The sequence below is a fragment of the Pagrus major genome, chromosome 11 (assembly GCF_040436345.1).
Source record: "Pagrus major chromosome 11, Pma_NU_1.0".
NCBI classification, from domain to species: Eukaryota; Metazoa; Chordata; class Actinopteri; order Spariformes; family Sparidae; genus Pagrus; species Pagrus major.
The window spans coordinates 24017518-24037359 of NC_133225.1; the positions used below are offsets into that span (position 1 = coordinate 24017518).

Below are 19842 nucleotides of genomic sequence, written 5' to 3' on the forward strand. Positions count from 1 at the left end.
AACTTTTCTTTTCAGTGATTTTGTACAATATTCCACCATTATCTGTCTAATATCCCAGTATTCTCTATGGCTAAAAGAATGTGTGTGAGCAGGGTAAGAGATTGTGTACTAACCAGAAAAAGCAAGTTCTTGCGGTTGTGAATGCTGATTGTTGAAAAGCTGACACCAAATTTGCATTGTTGGCTGTAAAAAGTTGAATAATACCAATAATGTATGAATGATGTTGAATCGGAGCCTATGCGTCAGTCGGTTAGCACTCCTGTCACTGCTAAGCCAACCAAGCCAAAAATATTAGTCCGATTCTTTCCAGAGGCACATGGTTGCGACCAGCACAACTTTTCCTGCAAGCTGAATTATTATGTGGGTGAAAAAATGAGAAAGTCCTAATATTTGTAAATGGAGTTTCTATGTGAATGTATGAAGGACTGGGAAGAGTTTGAAAATGACTGATTTGAAAAGAATTGAAAGATGATTCAAAAAGCATGTTTCTACTCAAATCCCTGCTGTTATTAATTATGATTTGATATCAACAGTATTGTGCCATCACTGTCTTTTGTTTGGGTACTGTGGCTGTGCCATGGCCCCAAACCCCTTGATCTTATTGGTTACATGGTGAACCATTTATCGTGATAAATAGATGGATAAATAAATGTTTCTCTCGCAGAAGTAAGTATAAGGTTAAAGTTTTAAAATGTTATCTTATTCTAGCTCTAAATATTGTATCATTTTCCATTTATTTTCTGAACTTTACTGAAATTCCCACAAATTTCTGAAACCAGCTCAGTTTCATTTGTGTAATAAAATCTACCATCAAAGTAGAGCAGGGCTGCCAGGTGCTTTACATTTTGATGTTGAATCATGTTCAAGCCAGGCGCCAGCTTAGTGATGACATTTAACGTCGGTGTACAATCAAAGGTAGTATCAGCCATGCAGCCAGGCTGGAATAATACACTACACCCACGCCTGATAACCCACATACAGATACATGGAGTACAATGTACATAAGATAGGCTGCCATGGTAACTGCAAGGGTCTTTGGACTTCTCGCTGCTTGAAGTTGTCTCCATGACAATTTTGTGTCTCCTTTCGCCTTTGTCTCTTAACTTCTGCTTCAGTTCATTAAGTGCTTCATATTTGCATAATTGGAACCCGGGTAGGTGGCCAGCTTCTTATTAACAACCACCTTTTCAGTTTCACCTGTGAGTTTTTCAACCTTCTGGCAACCACTGTAATCACCACTGTACGGTATGTGTATACCTACATGTAGTTTGAATTTCAAATAAAAATCAAATCGCTCTACCAAATAGTGAGCTCATCTGGATAGGTTTTTGTGATTGAACGTGAGAATGCAAAAGATACTCATAGGAAGTTCTTAACATTAAACTGTATGGACAGAAGAGCGCTTGTTTCTCTATAAATAAGAGTCGGTTAAAAAAATCATTTGATGATGCTACACAATCCGATGCACTTTTCTCAATAAAATCACTGGAAAGTAGTTCTTGGATTTAGGGCTGGCTCGAATGCTTTAAAGCTTCTACTCCAAATCAGCATTCAAATACTTTGTTGTTTTGTTTTGTTTTTGAGGAAGGAGACATTATGTTGGCTGCACCAAAAAAGTGGCACAATACTGATGAAGAGCGAGAAACAGAGTTCCTCTATGGCATTTGATTAATTTCAAAACCCGCACACTTAAAGACGAGGTGGGTGCAGGTGATAAAAGTGCATAGAACAGTGTCTGCGAGCGAAAATCCATGCACTTCTGCTCCATATTCACAAATGCGGTCCCAAGGCCATAAGGGGTGCAAGCTTGACTCTCCCTACGGGAGAGGCCACAGGAGGGAGGGGGAGACTTGCATTGATGTCCCCCCTCCTGTCCTCACCTCTCAAATTAGACTGATATTATTTTTAAAATATGTGTTGAAGCTTTGAATAGTTTATATTCATTGATATGCACATTGAACTACAAATCCTCAACTAATTGTTGATGTTTGCACCTCTGCCAAACTTCATGGACCTCAAAAATTCTTTTATAACCCTTCAGTGTAGCTGAAGGACATGCAATGCGATCAAAGCTAAACACCAAGTTGTTTTTCTTAGGTCTTCAAACATTGACATTTTAGAGATACAAGGTTTTCACCCCTAGCTGAAAATACAGTATGCATGTATGCACAGATCCACATTATGCACATACATAAACATAATTCATCTGGCTTAGTTTTGTGCCCTGTCGCTAGTTTGAGGTCTCCCATCATTCATGGATGAAGAAAATTCCCTTGAGGGTCTAAAGTCTTGTCAGTCACAGCCTCTCACACAAAGACACGCACACACTCACTCTCCACTATCCCTTCCTGCTCCATAGTATCTGTAGGGAGCAGCTGCACTGCATGGCCACAAGACAGCCAAGCCACACCACTTCCATTCTCCCCCCCTTACAATATAGGTCTATTCACAGCAAGCCTCCCATCCTGGCTCTGTGGGTGCGTCTCCATAATGCAGCCCTTCAGCTCCCATTCACATATCCACAGCAGAAACCCAGTTGGCACCACAAAAGGACACATTGCCTTTCTTCCACAGATTCAGGGAAATCAATATCTGGAAAAGGAAAAGGAAAATCTGATCTGTCACCTCTGTAGGCTAATAATTGTGATTGTAGATCGAAATTGATATGCAATGCCAAAGTTGTGAAATAATTGTAAGTGTTTGTTATCACTGTAATTGTGCTACCATACAGTAGTGAGTGTTAATGTGTGGGTGTCCATGATGTGTGTATTAGCATAGCCTCCTAGCCATGCTGACACTGATATGACAGCTCGGATTAAGGAGATCCAGCCTGCAGCGTCTTCTCTGGTCACAACACTTCCACGTCTCAGTCCTCATACCAACTGTAGCCTCACAGCTAGAGTACTGCTCTGCTTTTGCCGCTTCTTCCTCACCGAAGAGTAGCACCAGCTTTTATCCTCTAACTCAATTCATTGACTCTGACATGACATGACTCTTCATGAACAACATCGTTAACATTTTCATCTAGCTGTCGTTTAAATATATGACAGGTTTTGTCAAGAAAGGGTATAGAAGTAATGTGTTTTTATGTGCAATTTAAGTAAGAAAAAACTAAAAACTACATTAGCCTGGAAGAAAAAACAATTTTGTATAATCAACAAGCCCCTGAACATACAGTAGTGACATGTAAATAATACATTCAGCAGGCTGTGCAAATCCAGTTTATCCATTTAAAAAAAATAAAATAAATAAAAATAAAAAGGATTGGCGGTGTTGAAAATGCAAAATGCAACCGTGACCTACATTTTACACAAAGGCATTTATTGAGAAAATTATTTGTCTGTCTTTGGCGAAAAAATCAATTTCCAGCGAAAGTACAGACACGTATTGTTTACATTCAGTCTTTATAGATGACAGAAGACATGCACATTACATCCTGACCTACATGGTGCAAGGACAATAGGAGCTACTGAATAATGAATATAAATATCTCAACCTGAGCGGTCAGACAGGTCTTCACCACCATGTGGTGAGATTAAATGAATATGATAGATGGTGATTTCCGTTGGCAGCCTGTCTTTGACTTTTAGCTCCTCTTTACCAGCAGCTGCAGCAATCCCAGCACACACAGTATACAAGCTGACATTGTGCTCGAGGTGAATATGATAGTGATCTCTTTTCTGTTATGTATTTTGAATATAAATCGTCGTCATGTGAAATGTGATAATAATAGCTGTTACTGTGGCTTCAATATTCCGCAAGCAATCTCCTATCTTTATAGTTGACATAATCCCCTTCCAACTGTTTCTATGTTATATTAACCAGTAAAAGAATATGCCCTCACAACCGTTACTTCTTCAAACAATTATAATAAGTGGCTCAATATTTATAGCTGCCTGACAAGACTAACTTCTCTTTTGCTGTCCACAAGAGAGGTGACTGCAAATTTTGAACATACAGTGATGGTATTTTAATTAAGTGCGCACGGTTAGGGCTGGCTCTCAGGCCAAAAATAATATCAAAATCTATTTGATTGCAGACCACCACTCACAACCTATATTGCAATCTTTTTTGTCAGCTTTCAAATGCCCTGTAGACCATAGCCGCCTATGAATTACTACATTTACGTCAAACAAACAAGAAGAACATTGCTTTAAAGATAGTCCTTTTTTGGCACAAGCACCTCATCCACCATGTTGCTAGCTATGACTCATGTTGCATTGTTTACAATATATCACCCAAGAAAGAAACAATTGAAGTAATCCATCCAATCAGCATACCCATCTAGTTGGCTTCTACACTCAATTGATCTGCCTGTCAAGGTTATGTGAAGGTTGGAAACAGAAGTAAAAGGACATATAATAACACAATCTCTATGATTTGCCTCAAAAGATCACCACCCCTATGCTTACTATACTTGTATTTACCATGCTAGTCTGTCATGCTTTATACTCCAGGATACCAAATAGCCAAGAGAGGCAGACTGTCTATCAACAGTCTGGATTTCACTGGTTTGAGTGCTTTAATTGTCACAGTATCCACATGGAAACCAGGATTTCATTTTTGGCAAAAAAGCATCTATCTATGATATCTCAATTCCTAATGCAGTGATGTCAGGCAAGTAAAGTGAGTACTAGTGTTGTCAGTGTTTAGGTTCTTCTTCAGTGAATCCAGACAAAGCTCGGCCCAGTGTTGATAAATATAAATACTGGCTTCTGCCTGCTAAGCTGGTTTAGTGTTGGTCCGTTGATGGCGCTCGCTGAATGTTTGTATCCAGGCACTGAACCATCTCTAATCTGCCCCACTAACCACCTATCGCTCCATATCCCAACCCCCTGCCTCTTGGACAAGAGGGTTGTCATTGATCAGAGCTACTGATGCAACTACATTTACATTTTGCCCTTCAGGCAAATTAAATAACATGAAATTCCTCGATAACCAACCTAACAAACAACAATTTGTTAACCAGTCAGCCACATTAATCCAAAGAACAATAAAATAGAAACCACTTTACACTACTGTCACAGAATCTAATAAGTCACTAATCTGATAATACAGGAGAGACTTCAGACACAATTTGGCAAACAGCCCACAACTGGTTGCATAAAACTTACCATTGGTGTGATGATAGACATCTCCTGGTCATGTTGATCATCAGCCAAAGGCTTATGATCTAATGTCTCTGATGTTAGGGAAGTTATCTGGTTCAATTGTGCAATATATATTACAATACATATCTACATATTTACATAATTACTGCAGTTGTCAACAACATTGCAGCAGAGAATTTCTTTTTCACCCTCCCATTTATTACCTGCTGCTCTGTGAGTTTCAATCCAGGAACCTGTGCAGATCATGTAAAGACAGGACCTTATGTCATCTGACCGGGGCTTACAGTGAGCACGTTTACATGCACACTAATAAACCGAACATTATCTGATTTTTGGAGTTACCAGATTGACTGAAACCATGTAAACCCATTTTTTCCATTATTTCATTACTAAAGTGCATGTAAACACGTCAAATCAGATTATTATCATAACCTGATTATTCCTAGTTTTCGGATTATTGTGGTCATGTAAAGGTGCTCAGTGCTGCCTGTCACTTCGTCAACTTAGTTCTATTATAACCTTTCTGCAGACATCAGGTCTGCAATGTGAATTTGTTTAAATAGCCTTGGACAGGCCTTGTATTGACGTTTTCTTGTTATCTTTGAGTGTGAAGTTTGTAATTTGTTTCATTTGTATCGATAGATTTTATTGATTAAGCAGTATGTCGTGCTTCCTCTAGAAAGATGCTGCAAATATAAACTTTACTCACTAAATAACTTACTCACATTGCCCTGGTAAAATGTCTTGAACAGGATGGTGAACCTCCTACCTCCTTACTTATGATACTGTACGTTTCTGTGGATAAGCACATCAGCTAAACACTATTTAATGTAAATGTAAACTCCCCACTTATGCTAACACATTGCTGTTGAGAGTGGAATCAGCAAGAGCCTAAGGGTGGAGGAGGGTGGGATGCTGCGAAGCAGTGAAAGGTGAATCAGCCTCCACCTTTGTTTCCAAGTGGCCCCGCTGGCTTTGTTTTGGAGCAGAATGAATTATTAACAGCGGCCTTCTGGTTGTATTTTTCATCAGTGTCCACCTCTAAAGGTAAAGAGCACTGTGCTGAGAGATCTCCATTGACTGGCTCCTTCCTTCACTTTGCCTCTTTTATTTTTAGTTCCTCTCTTTCTGACCCCTCTCTCTATTTTTCCATTACACTGTGTCTCTTGAATTACCAAATTAACCAACACAAATATATTTGGTCTCTATGACAATTAAAGCCTGTCTTCTCTGTAGCAGACTTAATTGTACTGCAGTTCACAATCACCTTGTATGAAACACATTGTATTACACCATAAAGGTATATTCCAATGCACTTAAGTGGATTATTGTCGAATTTTGGCCTTGTAAACATTATTTTACAGACCACAAAGTGCATCGGTTTCCATTTGGCATCTAAAGTTACAACATTGCTTTAGCTGCTTTTATCTTGTTAATCAGTTGTTACAGTTGGATCATTACTTTAAGTACTGTTAAAAACATTTAATGTTGTCCATAATGTACATTTTTGCTTACTCACATTATGGTGACATAACTCATGTTGTATTGTGTCATACAATCTTTAACAAGGCTGTGAATTGCTCTCTCAACTCTTGGTGATTTGAATGGAGTTTGGTTTACCATCCATGTGCAGAGATTACGGTTAATCTTAATAATTCCCATAAATTGAGCTGACCTACCTTCCAATAATGAACCTTCTAAACAGGATAAAGTGACATACGAAGTAGGGTTAAAATCGACATGGTTTCTCATTCTCTTGGCGCGTAGTTAAAGGTCGTGTAATAAGCACAAAAGCCATCAAAATGTAGACAGCGGCTCTGCTTTCTCACCAGTGTAATTACTTTACAATAACGTCACATTGAACAGGCTAACAAAACAGCAGAATAAAGTGTTCGAACGACAGAAAAAGAGACGGGTGTCAGAAATTTCCTGGAGATTGAATAAGGTAGTTGTATATGTCAGGATATAATACCTCAGATCAATGGGTGAGGTCATTTGTCAATTTTATTTATTTTAGAATTATATTTAAACATTGGACATCTTGAATGATGTTTTCATTTCCAAAAAATGTGGGAATGTTCCAGACGCCCCCCTCTTATTGATATGATTTAATTGTAATAAGTTAGTAAGTAAGTTAGAAAAAAATTAAACATGAAACAGAAATCTAAAGTTTGAGTATTCTATATTTTGAATATTACTCAAATAAACATTTTTCTAAAGTTATCTGAAATTACACAAAGATGCAACTAGGAACTCTTTCAAGTCAAATTCCAGCAGCTAATGCCTCCATATTTAAAGTCAATAAGTCTTTGTAAGGAATTTTCATGGCTTGAATTGGATTGGCTGAATGCCACCTTTTCCTGTATAATTGTCTTACACTGTATTACATCTTCCTGAAGGACACTCGGTCAGGTCTAGGTTCAGCCGTTGTCTGTGAGTGGCTCTTTAGTTTTGTCAATTTAGACACATTTAAATAGATTAATAGTATAATGTTCTCCTCTGTCCATCAGTTTAAAGCATATTTTGTAGGCTGGCAAGATGTCTATATTTTTCCATCAGGGATTGCAGAGTGCAGCAAATGTTCAAGCTATAGTGGTCCCTTATTGACTGATAGGGTGAAACCCCACCTCCAGTGTGATTGGTGTAGTTCTTGTCAGGTTTGCTCCTTTCAAACATTTATTTTTTTCTCTCAATAATCCGAGCACTCTTCTCTTCCTGGAAGAAGCCAGGTGTAGTGTTTTTTTCCAAAGTAGCCATTTTCCATCCACCTTTCAGCCAGCCACTCCTCATTACATCAAACAAGCCCTGATAGTTAAGAAACAAATAATGTTAGCAAGGTTGACTCAGTTTTATTTTTGCAAGATTCAAGCCACAATGCTTGACTGTTTTCTTGTTTTTTTGGTCTTTTTCCTGCTCAGCCAATTCTCTGTCACCTGATTCTCTTTTATCATCTGCTGGCCAGAAGATTCTCCCAACTGTCCGATAGCAAAGCTTTGCTACGCTGTTGGTTAAATAAATAATCAAGTACCCAGATGAACCTGAAGCCTGGCTACATAAAGAAGAGGACTCATTTTACTGGGATGAGCCATCTAAGAGATTCCCTTAGGATTATGAAGGTTGAGTTTCATCCCTTAGATATTATACACTATACATTTAAGAAATTGACCCTAACAGGCATCGTCTTTCCTTATGCCCAAAGTAGAGACAGTGTAATGAGTGACTAATAAGGATGTCATGAATATGGGTTTTTTAAAACACAGTGGGGCAAGTTAAATGTATCTAAAAGGGAGATTGAAAGGAAGTCAGATTGGGGGGGGGTTCTTAGTTAATAGAAATCAGACATTGAGAGATAAACAATATGTAAATAGGAAAATTAACCAAATTTACCTCTGGGAGAAAGCCAGTGTGACAGACAGAATAATGTGGCAGGGAGCCTCAGGTGCAGCTGGGATGGGAAGAGGCGGGGCAATGAGCGAGAAGCTGAGGGAGAGAGGACGAGAAAGAGGGAGGGTTTGTGTGTGTGTGTGTGGAAAGAGAGAGAGATTGAGTGTGCAAGCTAGAGAGATAGTGTGGAGAGGGAGGGAGGGAAGTGTAAGCCAGTCACAGCATCTCTCCTTCTCACTGCACCAGGGCTGAGGGACTCTTCGTCCCCTCGCTTCCCTCGCTGCAGATTTAAGTCATTTCCATCAGCGCAGTCATCTTTTTTTTTCTTGCTTTTTACTTGCTGCTTGTGACAGATGCAGTGCATTCATCTCTTTCTGTGTGGCAGGATCTAAGGATTTATTTATTAAATATGTGGGTTGTCTTGTTTAACGGAATTGAAAGGGGGACGTTTGCAGAGGACAGTGCTTGAAACTGGGACTCCAACTGGGACTTGATCTTTCCTTTATGTTGCTAGAGTGGATTCATCTTTTGTTGCACTGCCAGTGTTTTGTTCAGGGCGACAGAAACACAGAGAGGAGTAGTAGGATCCCATACCTCTACAACCAAACAGAGCGCATATTTCAAAGGACTAAGGCAAGTTCTACGGTTGCATTAAGCACTTGAGGAGGAGGTGCTTAGCCTCCTTCACCAATGCTTCAGAATGTCACAACAGAAATGCAAGTAACAAGTTTATTGGATATATAAGTGGATTGCAGATTGATCCCCACACCCCTCTCTGCAAGTGTCTGCCACAGGATTGCTGAGGAGTGAGTGGAGCGCTGACTTATTCAGCTGGCCTCTCATTGCTCCAAGAGAGTCCTTTCACCTGCCTGCATGGGAGTCCAACATTCAACACTTTCATCAGCTACTGGACTTTTACAATTGTTTGTCTTTCACGACTTGCAGTCCAAAACACTGAGAGGCAAGTTTGCACATTTTGATTTCAAGTTCAAATCACTTTAATGGCAGAACTCATCCAGACATTTTGACGCACTTTGTTTTTACCTCATTCTGCCTCGGGATGCCTTGTAAACACATTTGCCCCCAAGCGCCATGTGTGCTGAGAGAGCTGTGACATTATCTCCTGCGGAGATCCCCATGTTGTTCTAGCCTGTGTCTGTGTTTTGATTCAGACAATAGCTGGGCATACATGGGCTCCAGACACTGACCAGAGGACCACCAAAATAAGGCAAGCCTGCAGTTACATAGTAAACACACTAGCACCAATGGACAGTGAAACTTTGGATTGCATTAATTGTTGCTTCACAGAGATGGAAGGAATTTTTTTCTCCAGACTTTGGTATCCACCAGGAAAGACTCTCAAGGAGCTTTTTTTCTTCCCATACGCAATGGTTGCCTAAAATGTTTTTTTTAAAAGGTAACTGCACTCTAAATGTTATCTGATGTGTTTGTGTGAAATAGGAGCCATGTGCTGCTTATTTTTTTGATCTCCTGTAAGGATTCTTCAAGAGAGAAGCGTATTGTGTTTTGCTTCATGTTTTAACCTCTTCGTATGGTGTCCTTGCTCACATCTTCTATGCTCTCTGCCCTTGTAAGGTCAGTTTATGCCCTCAGCCTCCCAGTGGCAACCCTCATTAGAATCAGGAGATGAGGCCACAGACTGGCAAGCAAAGCAGCAGGGAAACTCGCCTTTTGGACAGATGCTGGGCACACCACTAGTGCTGCCCTGTTTTAGGTCAAAGGAATACAGCATTTTTTTCCCCATACTCCTGACTGTTACCCACCCACTACTTTCACTAACCATGAGTGATTGGAAAAGGAGAGCTAAACGGGTTGTCCTACCCTCCCAGAGGCTGTATTGATTTTTCTCCAGTCAGTGTTCATTTGATTGAGACCCAGCTATGTGAGAGTAAGGTGAAAGAGAAAGTGAGTGCGCTAGAGAGAGTATTGAGCTCCATTAACTGAGGGAGGCTGCAGAAACCCGGTGTAGAGTGGGTGGGGGGCAGACAGTTCTCCAATTACAGGCCAGCTGCCTTATGGGTGGCACACCATAAACCTGACCCACCTGGATAGCACCCAGAACAATGAACCAGTCTGAGCTGACAACGGACCCGGTGTTTACTGCCAACAGCAGCCACAGAGACTTCTTTCCTGGCAGGGCCTCCAACCACTCCTGTCCCTTGGGCTGGGGGCTGAACGAAGGCCTAGAGACATGCGTCCTGGAGACTGTTGTGATTGTACTTCTGACCGTGCTTATTATTGCGGGGAACCTGACAGTGATCTTTGTGTTCCACTGTGCCCCTCTGCTACACCACTACACTACCAGCTACTTCATCCAGACCATGGCCTATGCTGACCTTCTGGTGGGTCTCAGCTGCCTGGTGCCCACCTTGTCACTGCTTCACTACCCAGCAGGTGTCCAGGAGCCCATCACATGCCAGGTCTTCAGCTATGTTATCTCTGTTTTGAAGAGTGTTTCAATGGCCTGCTTGGCTTGTATCAGTGTGGACCGCTACCTGGCCATTACTAAACCACTGTCCTATAACCAGCTGGTGACGCCATGCCGGCTACGAGGCTGCATCACCCTAATCTGGGTCTACTCGAGCCTGGTTTTCTTGCCCTCCTTCTTTGGGTGGGGTAAACCAGGCTATCATGGGGACATTTTTGAGTGGTGTGCTCACTCTTGGCCCACCTCTGCCCTCTTTACAGGCTTTGTGGTGTGTTTGCTCTATGCACCTGCTGCACTTGTGGTTTGCTTTACCTATTACCATATCTTTCGCATTTGCCAGCAGCACAACAGGGAGATAAGTGAACGGAGAGCACGATTCCCCAGCCAGGAGATGGAGGCTGGTGAGGGAGGTGGCGGGGGGCATCACGGAGGGCATGGACCAGATCGGCGCTATGCGATGGTGCTCTTCCGCATCACCAGTGTTTTCTATATGCTTTGGCTACCCTACATAATCTACTTCCTGCTAGAGAGCTCCCATGTGTTAGATAGCCCTGCCCTCTCCTTCATCACCACCTGGCTAGCCATCAGCAACAGCTTTTGCAACTGTGTCATCTATAGCCTGTCTAATAGTGTGTTCCGCCTGGGCATGCGTAGGCTCTCACAGACGATGTGCTCCTTCAGCCACTGTGCAGCAGATGACAGGGACTTTGGGGAGCCTAAACCAAGGAAGAGGGCAAACTCGTGCTCCATATGAAGGGATGACTGTTCCAGGACAGGGATACTCCTGGAATCTACAAATGGGAAACATTAATCAAAACCAATTTAGCAGCTGGTAATCTTTCAGTTAAATTGGCAGGGCTTAACCAAATGGAAAACAATTTGTATTGGATTGGCGTGTCAGCTGACATCAGTGACATTGCCTTGGTCACAATAAACAATGGTTTATTGCATTACAGGCTTTTCAAGGAGATCAGTGCAGTGTCCAAACAGTGATTTAGTCAGATATGATGGCTTTTATTGTATGGTACCTGACTTAGCTGGTGATCACAAACATAGTAGTCTTCCTTCCTCCTCTTACCCTTAGTGTTCTTAGCCTTTACATTTCATTGTAGGTCATCAGCCAGGTCAGAAAAAACTCCAAAAGATTCACAAATATTTCATCAGACATCAAATGTGGCCACACTATTTCATGCCTGTTAAATTTTGTTAGTGGTTGTGAAATGGATCAACCTGAAATTCGATGTCCGTGCTTTCTATGACTGTCATTAGCAGAGATAAGATAACCTACACTTACTTGTGCTCACAAACCTGTTTGTTTGTTTAAAGGCTGGAAATGGATATTTGATTTTTTAACTGTACAAACATACACGACAGCCATTATGCTGCTGATACAGTAAATAACAGATGATGTATGACCTTGACTGTTTTCTGAAGAATAAGCAGTCGCTTTCTGTAGAAGTATTTTCTGTTGAAATATTTCCTGAGTCTGTAAACACGATGTGGGTAGGTGAACTATAGAGATGCAAAAAAATATGTATTGATGTTCTGGTCAGGTGTTCATTCACATGGTAATAGGGAGATTATCCAATCACTAATCTAACAATTGGTTGAAATTTGGATACATTTATTTAGACCTTCTGCAAAACATGGTCCATAATGTAACAGTGCACAGCAATCTTAAATCTTAAATACTCAAATATAGCACTGTGTAGATAGTTGTGCAAAATATACTTCTACATCACAGCATTAGACCAATAACGCAGAACTATCTATACTTTTAAGAGGAGTGTTGAAATCTTTAAATCCCAAAAGCAGAATTAATAAAGTTATCACTTGATTTAATATGGTTACTAATCCATAATGTAGATGGCCAGGGACTTGTATAAGATTTTCCACAGACATGCTGCTTCCCTTGGTTTCCAATTTAAGTATTAGCTGTTCATGGGTTGGTCACCATTTGATGGCTCACCCCCACTCAAAAGGACCTTATTTCAAGAATACAGACAAAAGATGTTCCGGGTTGACACTGCAGCCTCTATATTGAGGGCAGTGATGCTTTCACCAGATAACTATCCAGCACAAAGTGTTTTTTCCCAAAGTCCCCCCTTGGGCTTATGAAATGACCCATCAGCGCCAGGATTCCCACCATTGGCGGGGCATTCCTGATATGGCTGTGTTATGAGTATTCTGCTAACAGTCTGATGCATGAGCGCTCATGACAGCCATTTCTAACAAGCAAATAAATATTACATCTCTCCCTGTATATGGAGGGCCATGTATGCTGGATTGTAAACAAACAGAATTGGCCACTATCTAATTATGAATTTCATATAATGTTTAATGATAAAGAGAAGTTAAATTTGTAACATTTTACTTAAGAAACAGAATTTCATAAATGAGCTGTCTTGAGGATATCATTATTTTTAGATGCACCTCCTGATCGTTGCTTTTAACGCACTCACAAACTTGGTGAGTGGGTTAAGAGAAGTGACAGTAGTGGCAGTGTAGACTCAAGGATGTCACCTGGTTGTGAGTGTTTTTTTCTTAAAGATTAAAGTAGATTTTATTTCCCAGCAGCTGTAGACTGGATCTCAGGTTAATGTGATGTGATCCATCTGGAGGTCGCTGTGAGGTTAAACCTTAACTGATCTGAAATTACATGCTTAGTTGTGATAAAGGTCGAAGGCTATCAGTAGCTTATCTTGTAGGTGGTTTGTTAAAACTACTAGCCAGACAATTCTCATTACTTTTAATTTGCCCCACTCTCCTTCAGCTGTACCAATTATGTTGCCGATAAACGTGAAAAGTTACTGCTCTCAAACTACAGGCCTGAATGTCTTGCAGACTTCTCAATGCTTTTGTGAATTAACACAGTAAAATAGTGTGCATTTATCACAGGGTCAAACCTAATTGGGAGCCATAATGAAAATCTGGGGGGGAAAGAACATTGAATTGTTGACTGGGCTTTTGAATTCTCCCTTATTTCTTTCATGTAGTTTGTGCCCAAGCAACAGATGATGGTATAGAAATGGAGTCATGGAGAATGGATTGTTTGTGGACTACTTCTTGGAAAAGGGTAGTTACTTCCATTCTGCTAAAATATTATATATCTTTTTTTCTTTTATTGTACTACCGTACTACATTCCAGCTTGGTTCAATCTGAAGACTGTTTCCCTGTGTTGGGCTTTTGATATATATAAAAAGTACAGATGGTGTGTTGTCAAGTGACCTATAGACTGCCTTTGGTTATGATTCCCATCCTTTGCTACAGCACACTAGTAAAGTAATTCCAGCAAATTAACCTTGTACATTCCCTTGATTGGATCAGTGTCAAAGCATAATTCATTTCATATGAATACAGCCACATACTGCAACCAATGACTTATACTGATTTCCCAATTTGGTCATAGTAGTGTCAGCTGATGTTTAGGCCTTTCTTGTAGTGTCCATGCTAGAGACCAAGTGGCTCAGCGAACCCAGTCCATTGATATTGTAACTGTATTCTATGCAGCTTAACGGTACTCTGTGTAAGTCATTCCTCATTTTAAAGCTGCATGAAGTGATTTTTGACTACTAGGACCAGAAAGACTCTGATACAGCCTTTAGCACATTTGATTTCAGTGGCATGATACTAATCAATTTACTACTCAACACATCCAGCAGAAACAGAGCTACACAAGCATTTCATTTCATGGTCTCTCTGGCCACCTGATGAATGTAAGTATAATATTGTTGTCAAGCCAAGGTTTGGTAAACCAGCATCACCAACAGAAAAATATCTGTCTCCTTTTTTCTTTACCAGCCACTTGTTTACTTTGGCTCTCTGCAGTTTCACATGAGGCAGGTAGCCTACAGTCAACTTGCAATAATCATGTGCTGGGGAGTGGCTGCCCATGTTTTACACTGTGTGTGCCAGCATTGTTTTGGTTTTGTTGGTTTGCACGTGTAAGATAACCATCAGTGAGGTAAAACGCAGCTGTGTAAAGCTGCAGTATGGGGTGTATATTCATAGTGAGGTCCTCACCCCTTAACATAATCAGAAGTTGATTCAGTGTTAGAATAAAAAAATATTGCTTTATGCAGCTTTAATGCATTACAGATTGTTCTGTATACGTGCCTAAACATGTATTTTGTAGGAAAAGTGAAAAAAACAAGATGTTGAGAAGTAATTATTGTGCACTTTTTAAAAAACATTTTCAAGCTACATGAACATACCTTGTGACTGTGTACACATCTGAAGGAACACTGTCATTTGATCTAGTTTTTAAATACTTTGTGATAAGTTCAGAGCGGGTTCCACAGTTGATCTGACTTCTGCCTTCAAGTGGGTACATGTTCTACTATCTGACATCTACATCATATCTGTCAGATAAGAGGAGACAGCAGATTTGTCTAAGTCTTGTGAATTTCCTTCTATAGCCCTGTGACCTGGCATACATGAGGAATAACAGTAGGGAACCACAGCATAGTTGTGTCAAATGCTAGACTTACAATGATGTTTTTTTAATTTGATAGCTTGTGCTTTTGGTGCTCCTTTGGAGCATAGTGCAGTGGGGTAGTAGAGAACATTTTAAGCTCTGAATTAGTGCTGTATTATCTTCACAATGTGGTGACAACAACAACATATAAGACAAGAGAAAGCAAAAATTCTGTAATTGCCTAAAATAAGATAGTTCAGTTGTTACCATATAATGTAAAAGTTGGTATATTTCTTTAAAGTGGAGATTACAGTATTTGGTCAGAAGTTGCACACATATTCATTCCTTTAGTGGGCTTTTTTGTAGCGAGTTATGTGAATAGTGTGTCTTGGCTCAAGGTTTCAAAAATCCATGAGCTTCTCCAAGTGGTAGAAAAACAAAACTGTTATCTTGTCTAAACAAATCATCTTACTTTCAAGTGCATTGATCGGGGCTTTTAGTAAAAAGAGTTTAATAAATTACAGAGTAATATGTATTTATTTATTAAGTTATGTTTAAACCTTTACACAATATACTGTATATGAGTATACTGTATATAAAGTGTGTGTGTGTGTCTGTTTTTAACCTGCTGTACAGCCAAAAAAAAAAAAAATCAGACTAATTCTGACAAAGGTATGGCACATCCATTTGTGTTAAATCAACTAGGCTGCTGATGTTGTGAGTAGGAGGCAGAGTGTGTTAAATTACACAGTATCTATTTTTTTATTTTGAAATTTTGTCAAAAGCTATGGTTTTGTTGTTGCTGCCAACCCAATAAAGTTGAAAATAGTAGACATTTACATCTGTGTAGTTTCTTTCGTGAAATGTGTGTGTTTCTTTAGCAGCAGTCACCAACTTCAAATCATAACCAGCAGAACTCTCCAGAGTCGCCCTCATATTTCCTCTGCTTGGCACCTATTTTAAGTAGGAGAAGAAAATAGAGATGTGGGCTTGTGTGGCTGCCAATTTGAATTCCCGGACTTGATGGGATCAGTGCAATTAGTTAACGTCTGTCTGAGCATAGGTGCACTTACAAAATGGTTGGATATACAGTAAATGTAATGAATGTGTAAAGTAATAATCACAGGTGTCAGATAGGCATGTTTGTGTGAATAAATAATGTAAATCTTGGTCTTCAACAAATGTATTCATTTTGTGTTCCCAGCTCAGTTATGAGACATTTCTTGTTAAAGGGTCAAGGACAGAGACTGATATTCATCCCAGATTCCCTCTCAGCAGCAAACTTTCTAAACAAATACACTACAGAAGACAACAGTGGATATCTCACAACAAATCTGAAAATGAAAAAGGAAAGCTTTAATTTCAGGGTTTCGTCATTTCATTTTCCTCTGAGCCAGCAGATGGCTGATCATCTGCTAGGTAACAACTCCGCTAGCCTTTGCTTTAGTTAATGAACACCATCATGTCCTCTCTCGTTGTGAACAGTAGCCTCATTATAGAGCCTGATCCTTTGTTCTTGTGCTTAAATTGGCCTTTGAAATTCATGCACTCACTTAGACTACTATCATCCCTGTCTTCACTGAGTAGTTTAGTGAAGAGACGAGCAACAGGAGATGGATGGGGGTACTGGAAGAAGATTGAAAGTAAGAGCAGCTGATCTTGGAAAGGAAGTGGTTGGAGAAAAGATGACAGGAGAGATAAACTGGTTTAGTAAACTGCTTGGATGGGAAGAGCAAGATGAAGGTGGAAAGAGGAGGATGTTTGGGGAAGAAGAAAGGAACAGAGGAAGATGAAGAACAGTGCTCAGAAGGATAAAGGGTAGTTTCATGTTTTATTTCTCAAATTCTGTTAACATCTATTTCAATAAAAATTAAGAAAGCTGAAAAATGTTATTGAACGTTATGAATCCAGTGTAGTTTTATTGTCATTCACAAACAACACAAGACATTTTGTATTTTAACTTTTCTTGCTAACTTTTTACATCATGATAAAGGTTGCGTATATATCACCAGAGAATCATTGTGAAAATGTTATTTATAGCAATCGTAAACTTTTTGTAGCTATTTAAGCACAGTGTCTGAAAAACACTAATTACATAAAAACAAAGCTTTAAAATATAAGGTATCAAATCATTTATGTTGTGTTTGTGTATATGAAATGTGTTTTTATATTCATGCCAGCGACGACGTTTCAGCGCAGGCAGTTTTTGGATACGTTACCAGCTTTTTCATTTGTTTGATATCTAGTTTTGGAATGAAAATATGAACTCATTCCTCCTACTAGAAAGCATTTCAGCCACACTGACTGAGCCAGACCGAGAGCAGCTTTGCAGTCCAGGGCTGCTCAATATTCATGACTCACACTATATCAGGAATTCCCTTTTATTCCCACAAATGGCAGCACTCTCCTCACTTCCTCTTTCCCTTTCCACCCTACCACTTTCCTCCTCCTCTTTCCGTCCTGATTGAGAAAGGACCACCTGACCCTCTTTTGAGGTGGGGAAATCATAATTGGAAGGGAAGCCAGTTCCTGCCTCTTTGTGCTAATGGTGGAGCCCTTGCGGCGCCCACCAAAAGCCTTTGATGGTATAAGGAGGACACACTCATAACAACCACACAAGAACACACCCTCATACATCTTGCATGGCCTCAGACAGTCTTTGAAAACGTGGGCTATGACTGTGGCCTGATAGCTGACAGGTGTTGCATAAATGATTGTGTGCTCTTGCATTATGCAATGTGCAGTGTTAAACATTTTTCATTTATTCCTCTATTAACAACACTCTGTGGCTTTGTGAGGCTGCACAGTGGTGCTTTGAGCTAAATGTCTGCAGGAGATCATCAACTCCTCAGGATTCATCCTCTGGGGCCTTGAATGTCTGTCAAATTTTATGGCACTCAAACTTGTTGTTGTCAAGATATTTCACCAAATAAATAAATATAAACCTTATGGTGGTGCGAGAACATCAAGTCAGTGGATCAGCAAATTCAGTAGGTTTCATTTTCTGGGGACTATGAACGTCTGTATAAAAATTCATGAAAATCCTTTTAATTTATTAGTATAGAATGACTGTATTATAAATAGTGGATGGAGCCAAATCACAAAGTAGCTACGCCCTAACACATACCTTGCTTTATTGTCTATTTTGCTCTAAATGGGGATGTAATTTGTGAAATGAACATCATGCTGTATTGAAGAAGACTTGAAACTAGTGATTGAGACCATAAGCTCATAAGGAAATGTTTTACTGAGATAATAAATCAAGTGAGAAATAGGTTCAATCAGTTACCTGTTTGCTGGCCATTATTTAGAATAAAGGTTTAAGGCACTTCCGCATTGTTTTTACTTCTCAGACCTTTAGTGAGACATCTTGCGTCTTTCTCATTTCTTTTGGGAGTTGTACTGTACATGCAAAATACCGTTCAGGTAGTGATACAGAAGTCAATGACAATATATAACGGTTAATAAATTTAAATATTTTTACATCAGTCTCTTTTTTAAACTCGGCACTGACTGAGCAATGTTTGAGCGCTGTTTGAATGGAGACAGAGTGAACCGTATAAACAAGCCTGTGTCCTTAACTTTAACTTCATTGCATCCGAAAATTAGCGATAATTAGCGTGTCCAATCAGACTTGCAGCCAAAAACGCAACAATAGCCAATACTGCAGAGTCATTTGACCTGGAAGTAAGAGTCGATTATACACATTCACATTAAAGACAAAAGCCAGGTGTTGATGGGTGTTAGTTTTTTTTTTTTGTCCAGTGTGAAAGGGGTATAGCATGGCTAAGTTAATGACTCTGCTGCAGTCACGGCACATGCCCAGACCTTCACCTTATGGCCATAGTCTTGTACTGGCTATGTGGTTTGACTGTCTCTGTTAAAATTTCAATGAAGGCAAGTTCTTATTTTCTCATCTTTATCGCAGCTCAGTTAAGATGGATTTTTTTGTTACAAGTCTGGTGTGGCAGTGGTGCTCTGGGATTTCTGTACGAACCTCTGGGGTGTCCCAATGCCCAGTGTTTGATAACATCTTTGCTATAGTTTGATTGTGCTGAGAGTTGTCAGTTTAACTAACTAAATACAAAAATCCTACATTTCAAACACATTTATAGTGCTTACAGTGTGGAAAAGTGTCATTCATAATCAGAATTCACAAACAGACTCAAGGAAAAAATAAGGGGTCGTTTCAGTCAACATCTGAAGAGAATCAAACCTAAAACTGCTTCGGTTTCAGTCAGTATCACTTGTTTGTAAGCCAATTATAGGTACTGTGTAATTTGTAACACAGTGATGAGGCAGAGAGTACCTGCGGTTTCATGAGAATACTGTGAGAGCCTCTCAGTAGAGCGTACAGTATGAACTTGACATTTTATCACGACACAGTATCTTTTTTTTTTAAATGCCACTGTCTCTCTAATCGGCATTGTTGCTAATAGGTTACATTGTTCATCCAGTAACAAAATGGTTGCAGGTACAA

At 39.8% G+C, this 19842-nt stretch overlaps 2 protein-coding genes across 2 annotated transcripts in view; both read left to right on the top strand.

The window, feature by feature from the left end:
- Window positions 1-19842, top strand: part of rabgap1l (RAB GTPase activating protein 1-like) — a 122710-nt gene that overhangs the window by 33045 nt on the left and 69823 nt on the right. The gene's annotated exons all lie outside the window — the stretch shown is intronic.
- gpr52 (G protein-coupled receptor 52) lies at window positions 10580-11698 on the top strand. The gene has a single exon (XM_073477287.1). The coding sequence runs from the start codon at window positions 10580-10582 to the stop codon at window positions 11696-11698; it is 1119 nt and encodes a 372-aa protein (XP_073333388.1).

Bases quoted from the DNA above. Each gene is read 5' to 3' on its own strand.
- gpr52 (XM_073477287.1), top strand. From the start codon at position 10,580: ATGAACCAGTCTGAGCTGACAACGGACCCGGTGTTTACTGCCAACAGC.